The sequence below is a fragment of the Anser anser genome (assembly GCF_964211835.1).
Source record: "Anser anser genome assembly, chromosome: 2".
NCBI lineage: Eukaryota > Metazoa > Chordata > Aves > Anseriformes > Anatidae > Anser > Anser anser.
The window spans coordinates 62042993-62067873 of NC_139721.1; the positions used below are offsets into that span (position 1 = coordinate 62042993).

General features: G+C 45.6%; 2 protein-coding genes and 1 long non-coding RNA gene across 6 annotated transcripts in view; 2 read left to right on the forward strand and 1 right to left on the reverse strand.

Annotated features, from left to right (window-relative positions):
- Positions 1-754: 754 nt before the first annotated feature.
- On the forward strand, positions 755-11751 carry LOC310893250. The gene is made up of 2 exons (XR_014578843.1): positions 755-1835; positions 9990-11751. It is a non-coding gene; the product is annotated as an uncharacterized lncRNA (long non-coding RNA).
- Positions 11752-16320: 4569 nt separating this feature from the next.
- On the reverse strand, positions 16321-23103 carry PTGR3 (prostaglandin reductase 3). Its single transcript, XM_083821939.1, has 2 exons — positions 22509-23103; positions 16321-18107 (listed from the first exon to the last, which is right to left on the reverse strand). Exons 1-2 carry the CDS (start codon positions 22733-22735, stop codon positions 17183-17185), a joined length of 1152 nt encoding a protein of 383 aa, XP_083678065.1. The 5' UTR covers positions 22736-23103; the 3' UTR covers positions 16321-17182.
- TSHZ1 (teashirt zinc finger homeobox 1) overlaps positions 18114-24881 on the forward strand; it is a 61492-nt gene continuing 54724 nt past the window's right edge. The window contains exons 1-2 of one of the 4 annotated variants that reach the window (XM_083821927.1): positions 18114-22421; positions 24411-24881. The exon at positions 24411-24881 is cut by the window's right edge and continues 920 nt beyond it. The gene's annotated coding sequence lies outside the window, so the exon portion shown is untranslated. Of the gene's footprint in view, positions 22422-23249; positions 24028-24410 lie in introns of those variants that run through there. The other 3 variants (XM_083821928.1, XM_083821929.1, XM_083821930.1) reach the window with 3 other exon arrangements.

A 24881-nucleotide genomic window follows, 5' to 3' on the forward strand; every position in this document is an offset into this window, starting at 1 on the left:
AGCTGTTTAGCCCTGACAGGTCTGACCAGTCATTTTTGCTAACCTCTGATAGCATCTAGGTCATAGTGATCCCAAACCATTCTGCTTTTGTTCTCAGTGAACAAGAAATACAATGCTATTAGTTTAGGCTTGGGCTCCGCAAAGCACTTAAAACCCATGTGCTTTCCTCAAAGAATGCAAGCAATGCCCTGCTCTCCTTCCCCACTGCTTGGCACTTCAGTGCCTGCCTGCAGTTAGCCCTGTCTCAGGCATTTTTTGGCTGAATCAGGCCCTTTCTCAGGAGACTTTATAGCCAGTTTACTTTTCCTTTAGTTGGCCCCTTCACTAACCCACCTAAGCTGACACACATGCAATAAGGTACTTTCAAACAGAGATTATTCATGCTCAGGAGCGCGATAGATTTTGAAATCTGTGCGACTATTCCCATTAGGGATGTAAGGGAGCTGCAAAACAATAACTGCTCATTATATTGTGTTGATTCTTTGCAAGTAATAGGGATTAGAATAGGGAGTGTTTTTCATCTCATCACATTTCATTGCGATACTCTGCCATCCATTTTTATCCCCATAGTCACAAAGATCACAGGTAGTCCTCTACCTCCCACTCAGGAAGAGCAGTAAACAAAAAGAGCTGGGCTAGAGGCTGCAGGAGGCAGCAGTACAGGGAAACCAAGGTGCTAGCTCTGCTTGCTCCCTGCTGCAGGCCTTGCTGCCTGGGTCAGCGATGACCAAAGGGAAATGCTTTCCCTAGAAAGGTCAACCTCAGAACAATGGGGCTGGAAGAGGTGGTTTGGACCATTATCGTGCTTTTAGTTCAAATCGTTTGTGTAGCATCTGGGGAAGAGCAGGGAAGCGTGAAGTTTTCGAGGACTCCGAGCGTTTCTTCAAGGGTGCAGGACTGAACATTTTTATGAAGGGCATTCACAATCACACAGTGCTATGGCCCATGGTTAAAAACAACAACAGCAACAACAAAAAAGTGTAAGGCACCAGCCTGACCGAGGCTGGGGTGAGGTGGGATTTTCGGGAGGAAGCTGGCAGAGCTGCTTCTGGTGAGGGTGCTGCTAAGGCTCGTGCCAAAGCCCCAGCACAGACACCTGCCTGCTGTTTCCCTAGCACATTGCAAAACCCAGGTGTCCACTGGCAGCAATTATTAAGGCTGAGAGTTTTTATGTCAGCTGGGTGTTAATTCTGGATAAATTTCAGCCCTGCTAGTAGTACCTGGCCTGGAGAAGCTCCTTCTGCAGGCCCATCTGGGAGAGCTGCAGCAGCCCTCTGTCCTCAGCCAGCAAGGGCGTTACAACATGCTGATAGACTAGCTTTGGGGTGGGATGCTTTCAGGGCCTCCTGCTGATGCTGGTGTGTTTTGCGTGGGATTTACAGACATTGACTAAGTCAGGGAGACTCAGCAAACCTGAACGGACTGTTTAGTCTGGTGGTCACATGGGAGAGAGGAAACCTGTGCTCTGTTTCCAGAGCTGGATGAGTATTTCGTATCAGTTACTGGAGCACAGCTAGGACCCAGAACCTGCTCTGGAAGGTGAATAATATCTTCTGCATCAAGTGCAGGTACCAGGAGTGATTGGATCAAAATCTGGATGCTCCTGGAGTTGCCTAGATTAGGTGCTTCCAGGATTATGACAGCCAGTTAGGAGTAGGGTGTCTGAGTTCTGGTTCCTATTACAGTCAACATAAATAACACATATTGAGCAGAGTAGCTTCAAAAAAAGGATATCCCTATCCAAAAATAGCGTTCATATTTTTGTGGTGCTTCTAAGAAGTGTGGATTTAAATCACCTTGGAGGAGCTGTGTTTACTTCTCTGCTGTCCTCTCAGGTAGGTGCTCAGATCAACTCTTTTTCAGGGCTGGATCATTCCTATCCTGTGAATGCCAACTGGGTTGGGTTACACGTGGTGCATGGGAGGGATATCTCATATGCTAATGCCAGCACAGGCTAAAAGCGAACTAGGAATATTGCACTTCTGCAGCATCTGATGTTATGTGTGTGTCCTGTTGTCTAGAGAGCCCTGCTGTTGTCGGAGCAAAGGCAGATGCTTGGGGACCTGAGGAGTCTCCTTGATACTCTTCTGGTGAGCAGAAGTTTGGAGGTGCGAGTTGGTAGCTGCTCATTAACTGTCCAAGCATGCTTGTAAGGAGCCTTTCAACATATGAAATCATAGGAAGGCTTCTCCTCACAGAGCTTTAGAGGTGTATCTAGATGCATCTTTGCTTCCTAAAAGTGTTCCTAGCATCTTTTGCAAAGCTGGCAAACAGAGAAGACCAGTCCTGGTCTATATTCTCTTCTAACTCTCCTAAACATAAGATAGGCACTAAAATAGAATGAAATCCCATTTACTAAACATTAAGTAAAGCTGCTTCTTTGATCACAGTTCTCTTCTGAAAGAGGGCTCATTTAGGAAACATGAGGGAAGATTCAGCCACCAAAGGGTGTGGATTTCATTGCTAGTTTTTGCCAGCAAAAGAACAACACTGCAGATGAAAAAGCATATACTAAATGAAACTAATTGCATTATAAAGAGCACCAGGCATCCTATAAAAACCTGTTGCCTAAATGTGCCTGTAACAACTTTATCAACAAATGATCTTCATGCAAAGGAGCCAAAGCAATTAGGTGGGGGTTGGCAGATCGCTGCACTCCCTTGACATACCCTGTAGTAAAATAGACCACCAACTTGAAAAAAAATCCTGCATATGTCAAAATGCTAGACTGGTGGTTCAAATGTTTTACCAGGGTCCTGCCTGTGTTAATTTGCCACATTTCACAAAGCACGTTACGCAACATTCATTTTTGTACCTTCTCTCCTTTCACTGCCCCTGCCCTCTCTGGCTATATGTGCTTTGGAGTAAACCACCTGCAGAAGTGCTTGCATCAGCTAGAACTAAATTAGCAAATTGGTCTCAGCTGAAAATGGCCAGGTTTATTATCCAGGTGAAGGCTGATTTATTTATTTTTTAAACTGTCTTTGACTAACAGGTAACTAAAAACCTAGCTATGATAACAAAAGGATAGGTAGACTAATGCTGCCTGCATTAGTGTGTGTGTATGTTTTTTTTAATTCATTTTTCAAATTTAACCCTTACAAAATCATCTACCCATTGATTTTTGAAGACCCCAAAACAAGAGTAAATGGCAGGTATGTGTTATTACTCTTTTAAGAGGGGCTGGCATTTTAAACACAGGGCAAGCATTTATGTATTAGGCAGTCTCCCAGCTTTGGATAGTGGGAGACTGGGAGTATTGACATGTGACTACAGATTTGCTTATACTCACCTGCTTTCCTAGATGCCTACTAATATGTATGGCATGCTGTTGGGTTTTATGCTTTTATAGAGTGGAGCTGTATTATTCATGGGGTGTGAAGTATAGTGTTGATTGTGTTTTAATTCATCTGTAATCAGAGGGAATGAAAGGAGTGGACTCTTGGTCTTCACAGATGGGAAGGCATAGTCTTTGCTCTTAATGTTAGAACTAGTAATAAAACTTTGGTTTTCTGAATTTTAATGGATGAATGATTTGAAGTATGCTCCCAACTAGGCTAACAAGGCATCCACAATGGGTAAATGTTGCTTCGTGTAGCTCATTCTGGACACCTCTATGATATGAAAGCAATGTAGGAAAGTTTCTTGATCTATGGGTTAGGGCTGCCCATGTTTACAGAGACAAAGCTGGAGTATTTGTGGGGGCTATGCAAAGTATCCACACATGATTGTATATGTGCCTTTACCATATTTTTGCTTACCTATGTGTTTGTCAGCTCTAGTGCTTTTTGTTAGAATAATCTTAACTTTGTGTTAATATTCCCCTCACGTGAGATTCATTGCTACATCTTACCTGAGTGGAAATAGTGTGGTGAAATCTCGCTAGACCTTTAGTGTCTATGTGTAGACTTGAAAAATTACTGTGCAGTTTTTATGGCCATGCATCTACACAAAACCTGCTTATTTTTTCTTTGTCAATGAATGGCACCGAGTTGCTTAAGGAAGTCAGTAGTTGAATTTTGTTTGGAATTACATGTGAAAGAGGACCCTCCTTCTTGTCATTTTATTTATCATTAACAGCCATTATAATTTCTTCCCAGCGGCAATTACACTGATATCGCTACATCTAAATCAGAAATGACACTGTAGTAGTTATATTATGTTGACTGGGCATCACCTAATTTTTAAGTGACGTCCTTGCCCCATCATTGTGATTATATCCCTTTCTAATAAGTAATATAAGGAAAGATCTACATAATGGGAAGATATACATATTAATGTATTCCATGACAAACATGTTAACTTTACATATTAATCTTGGTAAATAGAAGTCATGTTTACATTTTTCTTCTTCAGTACACTGTTCTCTTGACAGCTTGCTTTCCCTCTGGTTTTATTCTTTCCAATCCTGGTGCACGTTCTGCTGCCTCTGGTCACCCTGTTAGTCGCAGAAGGAGAAGGCAGGTCACATCCATCTGGTTAAAAAAATAAAATAGAGAGGAAAAAAAGCAGTGTTACTGGATAACATAATATTGTTGCTCTCCTCATTGCATTCAGGTCTGCGTGAAGGGACTTGGATATGGGCAATAAACATATGTGTGTGGTAATGAGATTGTTGGTGAAAAGTCATCTTGAAAAGACAAGGAGCAATTAAGCTTGCTTACTTATACAAGTTAGAATGACAAGATGCCATTGCTGGCCTCACTCATCCATATAATAGGGTTCTCCTTCCTTGCTTAGCTGTATTGGGAGAAGTGTTTCCTGTCAAACCTCTGCCATGGCTCCACCATAAAGCAATCTGCCTTTTTCCCTTTTATACGCAGATCATTCTCACACTTCGCATTGCTGTCCTGATTTCAACAGTGTGTCTGCTATCAAGCACCTGAATTAGAATAATTTGAGAATTCAATGCAAAATATTCATTTAACCAAGTATTTGTTTGTATCAGTGTATTCTCTTGTCCATTTTTTAATTGAATACTAAAGGATGTCAGTGGAGAGACGTGCAGACTGCTTGCAAACATTTAATAATGCAACATGGTGAGTCAACAAATAATGCACTTTCCTTTAGTAATCTTAAAGATTAAGATAGGATATCTTTGATTTTATTGACAAGGAGAGAAGTGTGGAACAATAAGAACATATGATAGTTAGTGTTAGATAACAATAGCTATCCTTATGCATCTTGAATTGAATGATGAACCTATCAATTAGAGAAATAGCCCTCTGAGTATATATCCTTGACAAGATGAATACCAGCACATTGTATTTGCGGATGGCAGTCTTGGTGATCTGTAATTCAGAAAGCTGGAGATACAGTTTAACTAATCCTATGATACTGCAATAAAAAAAAAACAGAAAACAAAAATTGTCATCTTCATCTCTCCATTTTTTTAGCTACTAGACTCAGAGAATGGAAGTAGTTGTACCTCATATTAATTACTTAAACAATACTTTCTCATTTAATTTTGAGACGTTATTATTCTCCACATTCAGCATGTTTAGTAGACATTTCCAGGGCTTAAAAGAGCATGAGGAGCAGTTCTGTCTGTTTGTTGTCTTGTCTCTTAATTGATTTTTACATGCCGGCATGGGGATCCATTTAGTCCCTCTCCATACCAAGGAGCAGACCTGGCAGCTGCTCCTTATATGGCAGAGCTTCTATTTGCAACCTAAATTTCCCCTTGTTCTCTTTGGAATGTCTTATAGTTTCTGTCCCCTCCAGCTTTTTTTTTTTTTTTTGCTAAACTTTAATAGCCATTAGTGTTATGTTTATAGCAGAGAAGCAACAGAAAGAAAAGTTAAAGAGCTGGAGTTGCACTGTTGCACTTCTATAAACAAGGAATTCTCAGCCCTGGCAGTTTCCAGTTAATTAGTTTCGGTTCTTTTACTTACGTTTTGAAAGTGAGTGAATATTCCATGGCCAGGGCCAACATTTATTCTTGGATCTGTACGTAGGTAAAAAAATGTACTTCAGCAGAGTTACACAGTAAGAGCAGCTCTGTAGGAGATTAAAGAAAAAATACAAGGAAAAAATGTAATTAAAGCAGTTCTAGTCTAATTATAAAATATAACTTAAGGAATGGGAATAAGCATTTGTGACCATTATCTGCTTTATTATTATTTTTCAGCTGAGTTTTTTAATATGAATGCTTTTGTGCGAAATTGGCTTTATAATATTTCCACAGGACTCTAAATGTTTTGGTCCTCTCTGTTTGCTTGTTTGCAGAGGTCATTACATTAAAAAATGGATCCTACCAGGGATGTCAGTGATCGTTGCGGTGAAGACGAATTTCCAGAGCCTTAGGGGAAAAACGGTCACTGCCTTTCCCAGAAATATTTGCAAGGGCTAATGAAGTTTGGTGGATCTCAGTGGTATTGCAAATGTATGGCCTGACGGGGGGTGGGGCTGTGTGGAAACAGGTCTTTCAAGAAAGTAGCAGGTAAAAGGGATTTCTGTAGCTTTCTCCCTTCTAAATCTAATCAAATGAAACCACCTACAGGCCAATAAGCTTCTTGAGTGCACTTTGCCCTGGAAATAGTGTTTTATGATCACCCAAAACATAAATAATGCAATAAAAGAAAATGTTTGAGGTCTCCTTAATGAGCTATTGTTAAGGCACCCTTCGCTCTACTCTCCTTTCGTAGCCTGATGCAAAGAGCAGCATCCAGTGGCTGAGAGTGTATTTTGAGTGCTGCTGGGGAAAGTACAAATGAGAAAACAGCCTTAATTACACTGCTTGCTGCATCTCGAGGTCCATGTGGTTTGACCGGCTGTGTTAGGACACCCTGTAATTTGGAGGAATTCTCTGCACGCTGGCACCATAAATGTACTGCTATCCAAAGGATGGTTAATAATCTAAAGTTGGCTGTTAACATTGCTGGAGCTGGTGTCTATAATTTCAGCGAATGACCCCAATGACTCTGCAATGAAAGACTGAAATGTCACTCTCCTCCTTTACTTTGTGCGCCTTGAGCAAAGACTGCTCCAGACCGTATACATCCGTCGTGTCCAAACGTGGAAAGGGCAGCGTGGCTTTGTGGCTCTGTGAAGTTCCCCAGCTGGGGCAGAGAAGTGGGGGGCATGGGAGGGAAGCAAGACAGTCCCTTCCCCAGCCGTGTCCCTGGTGCCCATCACTGCCATCTCCACTCCTGTTAAGGTGAGGCTAGCCATGGGAAGCCGGCTCACCCAGGCTCTCTAGCTGCCAGTAAATCAGACCCGATGCCTGCAGCTGAAGGCAAAGCAAATGGTTGCCATTACCCAGGTATTTATTTTGCACCTGCTGCTGCGACATCTGTGCAATAGCGGCTGTGTACGACACAAGGTGGCCCAGCCTGGCTTTGAGCATCTCATCGCACCAAGCGGGCGGAGGAGCAGTGCTCCCCTCAGGGGCACGACTGGGGAGCTGTGAGTGCAAAGCTTCACTCCTGCTGCCAGCAGTCCAAAACCCTCATTTCTGCTGCACCCTGTTGGTACGGTTCAGGTGCAGAACAGGAGTAAAACGCCACTGGTAAATTTCAGAAAGTTCAGTATCTGCATTTTGTTTGGAAGTCTGTGATATTTTGGCATATTTTCCTTGAAGGCCAGGGCAATGCTGATTGAAGATCAGTGTCAGCACTGAAGTGTACAAGGTGGCAGGATCTCCTGTGCTTCAGCACAAAATCATCCCCTGTCAGACATGGCGCCAGGGCTGCCATCTGGTAGGGGATGAGACGGTGCTTTTTCAACTGCTTTATACCACGTTGAACAAAAAGACTAGTCCGCTCACAGTGCTCTGGTGTTGCACCTTCTTGCACCCAGCGAGGCAGGCCCTTAGCGTAACTGTGCTTGTGTGGTTTCCTTACAGTCACTCAGGCCTTCATGCAGGCTGCCTGATGTACAAGTGTCAGAGTTTGGGTCCCTTCAGCCTTTCTGCTCGCTGTGTGATTGGTGTGCAGGTGCTGGAGAAGCACCATGCTGTGTTCCCTCCAATGCAGTATGGCTATCTGTCAAGGATGGAGAAATTTGTCCACTGTTTGGATGGCTGGGGGTGTAACTTAAACCTAGGCCACATTGTGCTCCTCTTCAGCTGTCGTAAAGACCTTATTGAGATGCTTTTTACGATGCTGTTTATATATGATGGGTGTGGTGAAGTACAGAACATATTTCCAGAAGGCAAAGAAATTGCCTTTGCTTTCCCACCTTGTGTTTGCCTGTAATTAGTTGAAAATGTGACATTATGCCAAGAAACTGGAAGAAACAGACAGCAAGAACACTGACATGAAATCTTGTTGTAGTACCCTTGTGAAGTGCTGCTGTTAGATTTAGGTTGGTCTCTGATCTATGCAGGAAAAAGGCCTGTTGCCACTTGATAAACTTGGACGAGGTGAAGCAAAACTCTTGACTTTCCTCCATCCACCTAAACATGCCACTGCTGACGTCCTTTCTTTGCCCCCCTCTAGACACAACCTTTTTCCTTATAGCGTGCTTTATCCACAGCCCTCAATTCACCTTGTAGGATTTGGGCTTGTACTGTGTGAGCCCCTGCTTATCTCCCCTACCCCTACAAGATCAGCTGCATGGAAAAGGAGGAATACTTGACTCCTTCCTCTTTGCTCCATGACATCTATTTTGTGACTGCTGAACGTGTCAGCTTTCCGCAAGTACAAAAGGAAGAAATGCAGTAGAAGTAGCATCATCGCATAGAACTGTAGCATTAACAGATGGAACCAAAGATGCTGCAAATGAAATCATCTAGGTGGAAACAGTCCTTGGGTCCTTCCTCCAGCCCCCAGGATAAGCAGATCTTCTAAGCTGAAAAGTAAAGTAATGTCTATTTCTGTGGTAAAATGGAAACTGTATGTATTTGCCATAAATCCACTCAAATTTTGTTGCAGAGCCTTTAGGCAAAACTGTGTTCTTTGTTAGGTTTAGGTTAGTCATAAGACAAGGGTAACTGAACTCTCCTCTGCAAAGGGAGAGAAAAAGCCTGAAATACTTCCAGTGGCCTGTCCCTCTATAATTATTTCAGTCTCTTTGATGAAGGGAGAGAAAGAGAAGTTTTTTGAGGAAATCTAATTTGAGAAGTTAAGGGAAGAAGAACTATTAAGTAGCTCAGGATTCCGGTGTTGGGGTCGTCTTCTACACTAGGACGGGTGCTAATCTGTCCCTCATGCTTGAAATCATTTAGAGAAGAAAGACACCTGATAATCAATGGGCTGCCTTCACAGCAGTTTCTCTGAGCAGGACTGGCTTTGCCATCATCTCTCGGCAGACAGCTTTGAACCACCCAGGTGCTGTTGTTGCCACATCGCTCTTGCAGCACTGATGCTTGTGAGCGCACCCCATCTCCCGTGGCTCTGGGGGTTACCTGGAGGCTCTGGCACGTTTTGCTGTGGTCTGAAGCTAGGCAGGAATATCTTAGCTGCTTTCTCTAGCCACGTGGGCACACATGCAGGGAAAGTAGAGCCAGGTTCTCCTCAGAGAGCACTTTTGCACTGATTTCAGCAGTGTTATCCTTGTTCCTCATTTACCAGGACAGGGAGCTGCCCCCAGATCTCTCTCATTTGTAGGTGCTTGTGATAGCAGAGTGAGGTTCCCTAGCTCGCTACAAAGCCAAATGATCCAATAACTGATGCTGTATCTAGATTACCAAGAACACAGGAAAAATAACATACTTCATCCACTTCCTTCGGGCTACTCCTGCCACACCCTAAGCGAGAAGCGAAGGTGCATTGCGCTACTTGTGCACAGGGGTTATTCTGAAAGTAAGGCAGCCCGAGGAGAGTGCTCATTAGGGCTTCAATGAGGGATTACACATAGGTGTCAAGGGGCAAATCAGCCAGACGTTTGCAGCGTTATCCTTGTTTAACATTATGAAACGGCTTTCAAAACTCTGGATGCAAATAAAACTTTCTGATAGCCTGCCAGAAACGGTCACGCCGACGATGTCATGCCAACGTGAATGAAGTCGGAGTATTTTTTTATTATTATTTATTTTTTTATTGCAGCAATCAGACTTGCCAAACAACCCAGACAACCTATTTCAGTGGAATGTGGGTTCCTGGGCGGCTGGAAGTGCTTGGCTGCCGGCCTCATGGCTCACCTGGGGTGTGCTGTCACCGTGCCTTGCCACCTCCAGAGACACACGCAGTGCCTCTCCTCCTCCCTCTGTGCACTAGCACCTTGGCGTTATCATTCTGAAGACAGAAGAAGCCTGTGCACAGCTCCTTGGAGCACGCAGTGAGATTTGCGTGCCGGCGTACTTCCCCCACCAACACGCTCCGCGGCAGCTGAAGTGACCTGGTGCGGCCCTCGCTTGGTCCTTTTGACCTCCCTATTGTTAGGGAAGATAAATGCTTCCCCCTTCTCCCACGGAAGGCCCGCAGGGTGTGTTTGCACGGTGGGCGGTCCGGTCCTACAGCGAACGGAGAGGTTTCGTCACATTTGCGGTGTCCTCAGCCCTGGCGCTGAGGAGAGACGAGGCTGTTTGACACGCTGTGGGACAAAGTCGCTTAGGAGTGCAGGTGCAGCAATGCCACGTGCCCTGGGATAGAAGGCTTGCACGTAACTTCTTGGTTCCGAATGACATGGGAAAGCACCCTAAGTCAAGGAGAGCGCGATGCTTTGGCCAAGCAGGAAATGAGCACCTACGGGACAGGTGCCAAGATCTCCTGGTGCTTCCAAGCCCTCATTTCTGGCTATTGTGCTGCCTGTAGGAGTTAGCGAGTCTCCTGATGGAAACTCCCCCGTGCAGAGCCACACCAGCTTCTCATGCACAGCCTGCTGGTAACGTTTTTGCAAGACTGATGAAAAAGCTGAACAGAGAGGGAACGTGCCACTGACTGCCACTAACTGCTTGAGGTTGTGAGGCCTGCTGGGCTCCAAGCCGAGCGCCTGGGGAGCTGCAAACCGCTCCTGTCCTGTGATAGGGGCTTTATTCCATGTGGGCCCTGCGGGAGGTGCAGCATGGACCCGCAGCTCGTGCTGAGCCTGCACCACCAAAAGGGCCCTGATAGCCAGCAACAAATTAAAGCCGTGTCCAAAACCACCCCACCCTGTAATCTAGGTAACGAATGTGAGCTTGAGGCAGGGGGAGTAGACTTTGGGAAGTAAAACTGAGATCAAGGTACTCTGTACCTATGCGGCGTCTGCTGAATTTTGTTCTAACTCGCTGAGAATCAGCAGGCCGTACCTGACAGCTTGTTGTTTATTTTTCTCCTTGGGCCTGGTCTGCGTGTACTTCTGCGCCAGTAAAACACAGCGAGTGCAGCAAGCGTTTACTTTCTCTAATGTTACCGTTTCATCTGGTCTAATAAAGCCAGCGCTTATTTATGTGTGTATCTGTGCTTGAGAGACAGGAACAACACCCCAGCTGGGGAGGGGAAAAAAAATAAAATTACCAAGCATCTACCCAAGAAGTGAAAGCGACAGGGTATATATGAAGGGGTTAAAGCACTACACAGGTACAGATCCTGTGGCAATTACAAATGTTATTGAAATAAAAACCAGAAACAGGAAGCCAAAAAACAGGTCCCTAAGGCAGGCATCTGTCTTAAATGATATCATTTGTCAAGTTTCCAGCATCTTGTGGTTGTGAACACAAAAAGAAGTTCTGTGTTATACTAAGGACATTACATACTCATTAGTTGGAATGTTCCTGAAGTACATAATACAGGATTTTCATTTAATAAGAAGCAGCTACTTGCCACCGCGTTGTACATAAAATAAATTCTGGGCATGCTAATTGCTATTCAAGGATGTTCCACCTAATTTTTGACAGGTTTTTCTTCCCCCCCCCCCCCCCCAGACTACACAGTAAAAACTGCAAGTAGAATGTGCTGCTACGGTTAAAAAAAAATATTTTTAGAATATTTTTTATTTCTGAAAACTGGATTCTTGCAACAATGAATATTAAAGGATTTAATGCACATATTAAAAGGAAAAAAAAGAAGCAAGTAGTTAGCTACAGGAATTTCTCTTTATTTGGGGGAAGTAGCAAGGAAGCAAAATACATACAGATATGTACATATATACATATATATGCATAGATATGTGCATATATGCATACACACACATACATATACATACATACAAAAGTCTGTATCTCAACACAGTAACTCTTCAAGTCTTCTCCCCCATCTCCAAGAACAAACCTAACTGTAATTAATTGGTACAGTTCCTCTATCTGAACACTATTAGTGCATTAGAGTTAACTAATATATAAGCTTCCCCCTCGCTGCCCTGCCAATGACCTTAAGCTTCACATGGTAGGAAGGCCACTTGCTGTAGAATAGAAAAGTAATTTATCCACCATGATTGTTCAGCCCTGGCCCCTCTGTAAAACAGCGACTGACAATTGTGCTGTATTATGGATGGTGCGTTTGTGGGGTGTACAATAGTGTGCAGAGCATCAAGCTCACTCCCCTGAACGCTGCAGGCAGGGTTTGAAAAGTGATCCTGCAAAGATGAGGCCACTTGCTGAGCTATGGCCCTCCATTTTCAAATCCTTTTTTCCCCCCAAATATCTCCTTTCCTCCTTTTTTTTTTCCACCCCCCAAAGACAGAACAATATTGTTTTCTCAGCTTAAGTAAGAGCAGTATGCAGTTTTCCATTCATAAAAATGTGTCATTAAAAAAAAAAAGGTTACTTTTCTTTTACCTGGGGTTTCCCTGCTTCTTTCCACATTTCAGGATTTAGCATATTCCCTCAAAACATAATAAATTTCGATTCTGTAGCTTAAGGGATCCATCAGTTAAAATGTTAGTCTTTCATCTTTATTACCCTCCCATTAAAATGAAAGAAACCGGGACACACTTCAGTTTAGAAGAAGCAATTTAGTTGGTAATGTCCTTACTACTCAAGTCTTTACAAAGAGAGAAAGTGCATTATTGCTTATATTTCACACATCTATCTGCATAAGAAGCAACTAAAGCTTTCAGACACATACGATGTTAAATTTAATAATATTCTTTGATTAGATTATTTTATTACAACATTTTTCCATTACCAGTCATTTCCCGTACACATTTACATTCATAAAACCTGCAGGTTTTTCTTTGTTTGTGTGTGTGTGTGTATGTATTTATAAAGCAAGGAAAAGATTCTCTCTTGTGCTACAGCTGTTATGTTGGAAAAGAACAGATTAATAACTAGCCACCACGTAGGACTAGGTTTTCTTGTACGCTGCACCAGTAACCCTTTGCTATAATGAGGACACAAAGAGGCTCACATCAGGCTGCTCCTCTTCTTCATAACTCAAAAGCGTCACAGTGGCAATAGCCTCTAGTGCTATTTGTCTTTAGTGCAGTTGTGACACTTCGGCATGATCCATAATTTGGCAGCTATTTACCGTGACATTTCCCTTCAGTGCAGCCATAACATTCAGTGAAGCCATTATTTGGTTCCATTTACCATATAAATTGTATTGTTGTGCATGCATGCTAGCAGCTACATTAGGTACCTGAAAATGAGTAAATCTTGTAAAATAGATACTAACAGCTATTCAGCAGTGGAATTTCTTTACTTCTCAGACAGAAGTCGGAATATATACAATATCTGCAAACACTCCTGCAAACTTTTCCTGGAGACACTGTAATTATTTGTATTTACATGACAAGGGAGAAATTAATGTCTGCTTATTAAGTATATACATTTGGTATATATCTGTATATAGGCACACACACAAAGCGAACTAGTGCTTGGTAGAATTCTAACTTCGCTCAGAAAGGTATTAGGAGATTCCAGCATAGCAATTAAGTAGGAAGCGTATCTGTAAAATGTGCTGAGGGTTGCAGGCCAGGAGAGAGTGAGTACGTGTGTGTCCGTGTGCGCGTGCGTATGCACACATGTGACAGACTCAGGAAAAAAGCCAGCTCTTCATCTATTTCTTTGTTGTTTTTCCATGGAAGCATATGTGTGTAGGAAAGGGAAATTCTGTTATTAGCCTCAGCAAACAATGCCAGATTCCTCTGTAGCAAATTCATTTAGAAAGGTAAAATTAGGATGTAGTGCTAACAACCACATCTCAATGAGCTGCTATTATTAATAGTATTATTATTTAAATCCCTGCTCTCTACATATAGTACACTTAGTACTTCCCAGGCAAATGTATTATTATTTTTAATCATTTAAGTCCCCACTGTGCACACAGCTTTTAATACACCTTTTTTGCAAGCATATTAAGTGTATTGTTATTAATCCCTTGCTGTGACTCTACAGTATTTCTTTTCCTTGTACGTTCAATGTCCTATCATCATTTAAACCTCTCAGTGTGTGCATGCCATATACATTTTCCTATCCATCTAATATTTAAACATTATTTAAATCCATCATAGCTTACTTACTCAAAGTCAGCCCTGCTCCCATAACTGAAAGTCTGCAGAATATACTTTTAAATAAAGGAGAAAAGTTGGCTTCCTCCTCTCCCCCACCCCCTCAAAATTATTATGAATTTTGGCAGAAAACCCTTATCTGCGTGTTTCAGAAACAATGTTTCACCCTCTCCTCGCTGATAATGCTCTCTTTCAGCAATCTAGAAGTTTTATCTTTAAAAACAAAAATTCCCTCTTCATTCTGGATTCACTCAAGGAAGAGCAATCATGCATAGCCCAAGCTACCTTTTAGCTTAACACAGGCGTTCAAGGAAAAGGACAAGCCCAATGGCTGTGGCCCAACCCAAACACCAGAAAGGCTACAGGATCAGTACACTGGACATGCCAAATTCAGCATATACCAAATTTAAACTTTTTAGTAACACTGTAATCAGTATTAAAGTACTGAATAATATGCCTGAAGCCAAAAAGTAACCAAATGTCATATTTGAATACATGTACATATGTGACCCCCTCCAAAAGGTTCCTCTGTTCCCTCATTTTGCTTAGTGAAGGTGCCTGGGGCAGCTCGATGTTGTATGTGAAGTAACTTATTAAAAGAAAGTAGAATGCTGCATGTCTGAGCTCAGTCCCCGTACAGGAAGAGCTTTTATGACAAAAGCACTTGGAAGTCACAGCCGTGCAGACAGCTAAACCTACTGGACTGGCAGGGATCAACACCTCCGTGAATTGGGCCACTTGGATGCATTTGGCATTTGACCGGAGGAACTTGGAGAAACTGTTACCCATGCAACTCTTCTGCACACATCACAGATACAACTAAATGTACTCTTTTATTTTTGTTTTGCTCTACTGTGTCCCCAAAAGGGTTTTTTTGTTTGTTTTTAAAGATGCATTTATTGACCCAAAGCAGCCCATTTTCTTTGCACAAGAAAAGAAACCAAGTGCCTAGGAATAAGAGAGTCAGAACTTTGTATGCTCTGACCTCTTACACTACTTGAGTATTTATGTCTTTCTAGCATTCACCTGGAAGGCCAAAAATACCTTTCTAATTATCCAAAATACATAAAACACCACAATATTTGCAATATTATAGGGAAAAGAGTAAGTCTGTTTCTAACAGTAGATCTGGGTGAAAACAAAAATCACAGTGGCTTGAGTAAAACAGAAGCAGGAACAATGACTCAAGCCATTCCCCACAAACCTACGAAGTGGGACTAGTCAGAGGTGGCCCAGAAACGGGACAGTGCTCTGCTGGACTCAATTCTATAGGATGCTAATGGCATAAGCGCTCAGATGTTACAATAAGAATGAACTAAATCAAATTAAAAAAATAATAATTTTCTCTACTGCCTGTAGTACTGAGTAAAATACAAGCTTTTTGCACATTGCTTTAAAAAATTTGTCATGTAGAGTCAGTCCTGAACAATGCCCAAAAATTAAGTTTACCCTGGCTTTATTCCCTCAGTCCCTAGACATTATCAGTCTATCATTAAGTTTATTATTAGGTGTATGATCTTATGAAATTTCCATCTCTCCAACTGCATACAAATGTATACAATTTCAAAAGATGAGGCAAAAACAGCATTTAAGATCTTAAACATTTGCTATGGAAAAAAAGATGTAGAGGAAGCATAGTTTAAAGTATTTTATTGTTCTGAAAAATATTACACTTCTAGCTGGAATTCCCATGGTATGTACCGTTAATGATTTCTATTAAGTGAGGAAGAATTTTCAAAACTTTACAAAACCTTTTAACTGCACCCACTGGATAATCTATTCCTGAGCAATATGACATGTACTAGGTACGGTGACTGCAGAATTAAAACGGTCTTGCTGCCCGTAAAAGGGCTTCTGCAGAAGCGATATTCAGTAACAGTGGAAGTAGCAGCCTGATTATGGCAAGTCACATCAAGAATCATCGGTCAAAGAACTCTGCAGTACAGAGACCATCTGCAAAGGAGCTAGTCAGCGAGAACCGTATCAACATAAAAAAAGGCACAAGCATTTTAAAAGCTTTTTTTGATTTTATTAAATCTTCAAAAAATATACAGGGCCTGAACACATATGAATATGGCTCAAAACCCCACTCCAACAGTCCTGTAACACTGATTAAGCGGAGACGGTGCGATGGTAAACACTAACAGTAGCAGATTAAAGTGCAAGAAAATAAGATAAAGTCACAGCTTGTAGTGAAAGATTTAAAATAAAATGTCACAGTTGTTTACAGTTATGAATGACGCGATTAAAAAAAAAAAAATTGGTTTTCTTATTATTACTGCCATGTTAGATTTGGAAGGTAAATTTTCCCTGTGTAACTGGTCAAGAAATATTACTATAATCCACGATGCAAAATTATGATTATTGTGTTTGTTACAAAAAAAAAAAATCAAGAATATATTTTTTTCCATAAACTTGAAGAGAGTATTTAATAAAGCAGCCACATGATACAACTCTTTTTACTTAGTCTTGTTCTAACTACTTTATTTTTAAATCAGGGAATCAAATCTGCTGAAAGAAAAAAAATCTCAGCTGAACTATATATAAAATCTTATCAAACTAGTCTGACAGACTAAATCTGCCTCTGCATCAAAACTTATTCTGTCAAGAACAATGTTCCTGTCTCATGCTAGCCTAAGCGACGGAATCAAACACAGGCCCGTTAAGTCCGTGCTTCAGCCACAGATTAAGGCACTTTCAAGAAAAGAAGGGAAAAGCCCACAAAACTCTTTATTAACACCTTAATGCTGTTTTTTAATTTAATATCCATTACTAAGTTTAAAAAAAAAAAAAAAAAGAAATTGTTCTTGTAATTCTGAGGCATAAAGTGCCCATTTTCTCCCTTCTGATTTATATCATTGTTCTGTTTTTACAGCTTACTGTTGACAGAGTGAGGTAATTCAACTACAATTTTTCCAATGTTTTTTCCCATGTACATGTAATCTACAGCACGAAATACAGACTCCAAGCCAGTGAACTTGCCCTCTGGAGACATGTCTCCAAGGTCTACCTCACAGACCAGTTCTCCTTTTTCATACGTCTTGAGCAAGTGCTTCAGAGCCATTTTGTATTCGGAAAAGTAATGGTTCAAGAAGAAACCCCGGATGCTGGCAGACTTCTTCAGCAGTTTTGCTGGCAAAACCTCTGCTTTAATAGGCGAGAGGCCAGTAGGGTTCTGGTAGCCAGTGATAAACCCAATAACTATCAGGCGCCCTTTGGTAGCCAAGGAGTTAACAGCCAAGTCAAACATCTTCCCACCAACAGACTCGTACACTACATCCACACCTTCTGGGTAGTCCTTCCTAAGAACAGACTCAATGCTTTCAGTTTTATAGTTGATTGCACGGTCACAGCCAATGGATTTCAGAAAGCCACCCTTTTCATCGCTGGAGCAGGTTCCAATTACATGGCACTTTGCCTTCTTTGCGAGCTGCACAGCGAACTGGCCCGTTCCTCCCGCCGCTGCTGTCACCAGGACCTTCTGGCCTTCAGACAGCTCTCCCAGTTCCTTCAGGCTGATGTATGCAGTAGCACCACTTACCATTAAAGTCAGAAACTCAGGTTTCACAGAGGGCAGAGGCACTGCTTGCTTGGCAGGCACGACTGTGTATTCAGCAAAGGAACCTGCTTTAACGTAGGCCACGGCTTGGCCCACCGTGTAATCGGCACTAGCACTGAGTCCTAACGCTACCACATCACCAACACCTTCAAAGCCTATGTCAAATGGGGGCTTAACCGATGCGTCATATCGACCGGCTGAGTAGTTTATGTCAGATGCGTTAATGCCGACAAATCTAGAAGAAAACAGAAATGTATTAAAACAATTCATTCCTTAGCAAATCTTTGTCGTATGAGAAACCTTCGATTTAAATTTATGGGATGCATATGATACCTTTTTTCCGATTCTGGGTATATTTGAACAAGGAGTACACTGCAAAGACTACCTCGGGTCAGGCTTTTGTACTTTACATTATGTTACTCTAGAATTAAAGATAGATAGATCTGCTAAAGGAAAAGAAAAAAAGAAAAAGACATTTTCCTCAGCTCTATTTGACCGAACTAAGCAAAGTAAAAATAACTCCACACAAGATTAAAGGATGAAAATTAATTGGCCACGTTATACAAGATGTGAAAACACTGAAGAATAAAACGTGCAGAGCGGTAAATATGTTGATTCTGGCAACAAATTTACATTTTTGAATATAATAATACTGTTAATGACTAACGATCATATTAACTATCGATGTCATTTGCAAGGTCATGTTACTGTAGGCAAGTACTTTTTAATTGATGGAGTCACTACAGCAAATTTGCCTTTTGATGTAGCTAATGTCAACGTTAAAATATTTTTGCTTCCATAAATTACTTGCCACACATCAAAACAACCTTGCACAGAAGGGCTAAAATTGTAAGGCTATCAAGTCCTCCTGACCTCTAACAGGTGAAAATGGATGCCAATATTTAAAAAAAAAAAAAAAAAAGGGGGGGAAAAAAAAAAAGACGTTCTCACAACATCATTAAGCACTAGGAGATAACACACAGAAGAAAGATGCGATCTAGCTTAGCCACCAAGCGTATTTTAGTAACGCTGGGTTTTGAGAACAGTAAGAGTACCGCTATGCAGGCAAAGGGAGAGGGGCCGGGGAGGATTCTGTTAGCTGGAAAACGTCGAAGAGAAACACACGCAACACAAAAGACCGGGACTGCTCGCACACGTGGCCGTGACAACCTGAAAGATGCGCTCGATAGCGTGCGAGGGCCGCGCAGGCATGCCGCCGGCGCACTTTTCCTGCCGCAGCTCGCCATAGGCTCCGAGCCCGGCGCGCGTGCGGCTTTCCGCGGCTCGCCCCTCGGGTGCGGGGAGCTGCGAGCGCCCGGCCCCCGCCGGCTCCCCTCGCTCCCCGGGGCCCGGCAGCCTCCGGCGCGGGGCTCTGAGCGCGGGGCCCCCAGCGCGGCTCCGCGCCGCCGCCGGCCGCAGCCCCCGGCCGTGCGGGCGCCGCCTCTGCCGCCCCCCGATGCCGCTTCGGGGCGCCTCGCACCGGGAGGGTTTTATTCGATTTTATTTATTTTTTTTTTTCGGGGGGGGGGGGGGGTCTCTCTCTTTCTAGAGGTTGCCGAGTGTCCCCGTGCCCTCGCGCGTTAACACGGCCGGCCGGGTTCAAACTTATCGTCTGCGCTTTTTTTTTTTTTTTTTTTTTGCCTCCTCGCTCCCGCTGTCAGAAGGAACGTGGCCGCGGTTTTGGGTTATTTGGCTTCAAAAAGTGGGACCGAGGACGGTTTGCAAGTTGCGGAGCAGTTTACTAACTTCTGGGAACAAAAGAGCACACAAGTAACAACGACTGGGGCGCCGGTGGGCTTGAACACCGCTTCCAAATCTTTCCTCCCTGTCCCGTTTTCATTCCTCGCTGAACACGCCTTATTTCATGTAGGGGTTTCTAACAGGGGCTTGCTCCTTCACCGCTTCGAGACGTAAACCTGGAAAGGCCAGAGGGTGCCTTTTCCCAGGGCGATTCCCCACGCCGCCCCCCCCGCCCCGTCTGCCCCCGGGACCCGCCGCGCAGCGGGAGCCCTCCCGCACCGCCGCCCGAAGTGCGGACCAAACTAAGTCACCCGCGCCGGCACCGGGCACGAAACGCAGCATTCAGCCCAAACGCCCGGCGGAAACGGCCCGCCGCTTTTCCCACCGTGCCCCGTTAGACACCGGGTTCAGAACCCCCCCCCCCCGGCTCCCCCCCCCACCCCCCGCTGCCTTCTCTATAAACTTTTTTTCGCGTCTTCCATCCCAACAGCGAAACGTCCCAGGTATTCCGGGAACGGAACGGGTCCCTTCCGTTAGAAAATCCCGAAAAGACCGCGGAGCTGGAGGAAGGACACATTCTTCACGCTCTCTGGGTCCTTGTCCTGCAGTGGTGGGAACCTTGCCCCCCGCCGCCCCCCAAAAAACATAACAGACGGACACATGAAGCTGAAAGGGCTTCGTTAGGGAATTTGTATGCTCCTTTCCCACTCCTTCTCCTCCTCTCCTGCATAGAACCGAAATAAATGCATTGCTTTAAATCGATTTCTTGTTTTGAAGTATTTCTCTCTGAATAAAGGACAAAAAAAAAGGAAAAAAAAGAAAAAAAAAAGGAAAAAGCTGCTGGCTCAGTTCTCCAAAGGAGAAAAAAAGAGGGAAGAAAAGTTCCACTTAACTGAAGAGCATCTCATTTTAAAATATCTATCCATACAGGGACTCGGCACAGTTTAGTTCCCCATTCCCCTAAATCCAAACCCAGATTTTATTGTGGTGAATCAGGATTGTTTTGCATAAAAAGCTCAAAGCAATTAATAGTATTCATGGGCGTGACTGGGACTAAAATGAGCAGATCTGCAAATGCACTCTTGGAACTCCAGTCCTTTACTGCTTTGTTTTTAATTCTGTGTTTCTACCTATCAGAAAACATGCAGTTGGATTTAGGGGTTGCTTGCCTTTTTTTTTTTTTTTTTTAAGACACAGGGACCCGTCCTTTTGGGATGGGAAAAAGCTTCCCCCGAGTGACAAGAGGGGGAAACACTCCAAACTTGCTTCCTGCTGCTGCTCCTTCGCAGAGCACGCTTTTCAGTAACGTGATCCCGATGTCTGACATCCCCCCGAAAATAACAGTAACTACAGAGGAAATGCCACGGATCCCCAAATAATATTAGATGTATGAAGTCTAAACCTAGAGTTTCTCACTCACCTCCCCCCCCCCCCTCCATCCCCACTCGTGGGTGTGTGTCTGTACAGGAACATGTCTAACAAGCTGAGACCCAGCAGTTGCCTGCCTGAATGTCTGGACCAGCTCCTGCTTTCAGTCTGCAGTGAGCTCTGCGCCTCAGCCCTTTCGCCGTGAGATGTGCTCATCCCTCCGGCCCCCGGGGAGCCCACCCAGCAAAGGGAGGGAGGAGAGGGAGAGAGGAAGAGTTACGCTGGAAGCTGTGGAGGAGAGGAATAAATTTTAAAAATTCACGGGGGAGGGGGGTGAGAAGGACTCCAAGTGCACGGGGGGGAGGTGAGGAGGGAAGCGAGGATGTCGCCCAGTCCTGTGCTACCCGGCTCAGGTCCTGCCGGCCTCTTCACCCCCCTGCCCCCCCGCATGCATCGAGCCCAACCTGGCGGCTGCCGCGGGCCCTTGCTGCTCCGTGGCCGTGAGCAGGCACGGCACCGCCGTGGTTTGGACATGGAGGTGTGGAGGAGGGAATTTTGGTCTCAGAGGCCCTAGGGGAAGGTGTCGTTATCGGATTAAAGTGGCACACGAGGTTCCTCGTCAGCTCCAGTAGCAGTCCCCGTCCTGCTTTCCCCCTACCCCTTCTTCACCCCTTTCTGCGTTCACGGACTCGCATTAGGGATCGCACACGCACACACTCCCTCGCAGCTATCACACAACTCCCAGGACTGCTCTGAAGGGTTTCTTTAGGGCTTCCTAACGCCTCAAGGCTCCATCCGAGCGCGCGGTAAGCTATGTGCCACTGCTGCTTGCCTGCTCGACGAGCACCCGAGCGTGCTGCTCTCATCCGCGGTGCCCGGAGCTTCACCTTCCCCTCTCGGGCTGGGGACCCCCTCAACTTTTTTAGGGCTCGCTTCCAGCTGAAAGGGAGCGTAAACTCCACGGCAGACCCAGTGCGAGCAGACGGGTTCACGGGGCCAACTGGGGGAGGAGGGCAGGGGTGGTCCTCGGAGCCCCGGCGTCTCCGCGCAGGATTTACGGCGCGTTACCAAAAAAAAGGAGCCAAAAGCCTCCTCCTCGCCCCCCGCCGGGGGAGCGCCCCGGCTGCCCGGGCAGGGGCAGGGGCAAAGGCAGGGAGGCGGTGCGGGGCGGGGAGCACCGGCGGGGAGCTGGGAGGGACTTGGCGAGCACCGGCGGCCCGAGGTGAGCCGGGAGGAGGAGGAGGAAGAAGAGGAGGAGGAGGGGGAGGAGGAGGAGGGGGAAGCGTCACCCCACGTGGACGGGGCCACCGGACTGCAGCAACAGCAACCGCGCACACCAGCACCGGCACCTCCAATAAAATTAAATTAACAGTCGCCAGATGGCAGCTGGTACAAGTCGGGAGCCGGCCCGCAAAGCACGCGTGCGGGAGCAGGCCACGAGGTGCGAGCGGCCGGGGGAAGGGGTGTTTTTTTTGGGGGTGTCCGTGTTGCGTGCGTGCCTGTGGGGGTGCGGGGGGCGGCGGCTCACCTGTTCCTGACGAGGAGGTCGCCGTCCCCGGGGAGCGGCACGGGCACGCCGTGCCGCAGGGCGACCGCTTCCCTGAAGTTTGGGCTCAGCCGAGTCACCACCAGCTTCTTCATGGCGCTGGGGATGGCCGAGCCCTGGAAATCCAGAAAGTGGCGGCTGTACGACATGTCCACGATGGGCCGCGCCCGGCAGCCCAGCGCCACGCCGCTCCGGGCGCTCCAGCTCATGGCCCGGCACCACCCGCCCCTGCGGCCGCTCCTCTTCTGGCTCGGCTCGGCTCGGCTCGGCTCCCGGCTGAGGATCCCGTCACCGTGCGCGCTGCTCCGGCTGGGGGATTTAAATCGCGGCTGGGGTGGGGGGAGCGGGGGGTGAGGGGAGAGACAGCGGGGGGGGGGGGGGGAGCGCCGCGGATCCGCCACCCCCGCCCCGCGTCCTGCGGTTCACGAGCAGCGCTTATCGTTGTACCGGGGACAAAAATAAATATAAATATAATAATAATAATAATAAAGTGGGAGCGGGAGCGCCCGGCGCCTCTCCTCGCCGCCGCTGAGCCGCTGCCCGCCGGCCCAGGCTCCGCCCCTTCCGTGCGAAACGTTCACTTCCTCGCAGCCAGGTGCTACGAATCGACCCCGAGCCGCCGCCGGCCCCGGCCCCGCGGCCGTTAGGGGCGTTAAACCGCCAACGCCCGGCCGCGCGGCGACGCGGGTTGACCTGTCGGCCGGCGCTGCGGGGGCAGCCTTCCGGGGGTTGTTTTCGCCCCGATAATTAATAAAGTGGTTTTGTCGCCTCGCGGCGTGGCAGAGGGGGTGTGTGCGGGGAGCCAGCCGGGTTAGGGGAGCGAAGTGGCGGCGCGGCGGTGGTCGTCCCAACTTTGTGTGAGGGAAGTCAGGGCATGGGGGTGTCTCCGTGCCAGCAAGCTGCTCCTTCCTCGGTTCTGCCTCTCTAAACGTGTAAAGAAAAAGGGGAGGAAAAAAATAAAAATTCCCCTTTTGCCCGAAAGAGAGCAAAACTGCAGTTTGTTTTCCTGTAGGAATCAGCCGGGTAGTTTTTATTTGCTTTCCCGGCTCAAAGAAGCAGGGGAAGAGCCCTTCTGCTCCCGCATTATATAAATCCCCAGACACACACCGCGCGAAATCTATTAGCAGCGCGTTTCATCTGCTGCAGTTCCTGCTCGGCAATCTGTTGGCATTTCGGAGCGAGGCTGAGCGGGAGGCTCCCGCAAACCGCTTTTAGTTCAGCGCCGGGTAGCCGTGTGCCGCGGCGAGGTACCGTCCCCTGCTTTTTTTTTTTTTTTTTTTAAGTTTGCTGGCAGCAGACCTCAAGTTGAAGCAGCACATGCGTCTTGCACAGCACTTCAGCAAGTGGATCGTAACAACAGCCCCCTCGGCGTGCGTGCGGCTCACATGAGAAATCTTTTATGCCCTGCTGTATTAAGACTTTTTTTTTTTTTTTTGGTCATATTGTTTAGCTCTAGGAAGAAAAAAAAAAAGGAAAACAAAGCAATTAAAAAGATTGACAGGTACGGGTTTGTGTGAGACCTATTTGTAATTGTCAGGGTGACGTGGGCAAGAGGAGGAGGAGTAAGGAGCTGAAGCAGGAAAAGCAGCTCGATGTGTCTGTCTATCAGTTGAGGCTGTCTGAGAGCTCTGGGACCCGAATGTGTGTTATATTTCAGTGAAAAGAGCAGAGAGGGAGAGTGGATCTCTTTCTCTCCCAGGAGTTTCGGGGGGGGACAGTTCACGTTAATCTCTCCCACTCAGTGACTAGCTTTTCTTCCTCCCCCCCCCGCCCGCCCTCTTTGCACACACTCTCCGGGGCTTTTCTTGGTTTTGGCAAATTTTTTTTTGGTGTTTTGTTTTTTTTTTTGTTTTCGTGTTTCGTATTTTTTTTTTCCTGTTGCAGATCAAGATCAGCCAAAAAAAAAAAAATCCATGATAAAAAAAAACCGTGTTTGCATTATATTTAGTGGCAGAAGAAGCTTCGATTTGTGGAGGAAAAAAAAGGGAGAGCAAGACAGAAAAGTAGTCCTCTCCGGTGGTGACACTGTTTGATCTGTGACTGTTTGGAAGGTGGAGGAGTGACTGACATTTCCCATCCGGTGTATATGTATGTATGGGGGCTTTACTCCTTTTTATTATTTGCTTTCTTGCTCTTAGACTAAGTGCTGGGAGGAGAAGGAGAGACTGGATCGACCTCGTTTTTTGCACAATGAACAAACTATTAGCAACGCAATAAAAAAACAAACAAACAAACAAAACCCCCACCACCACCAGCCCACAAATCCACGAGCCTGAACCAAGCCAGCCTGCGAGCGAGCGAGAAAGTTGCGCTTTGAGACTCTTTGATCTCGGAGAAAGCCTGAGAGGGGGGGAG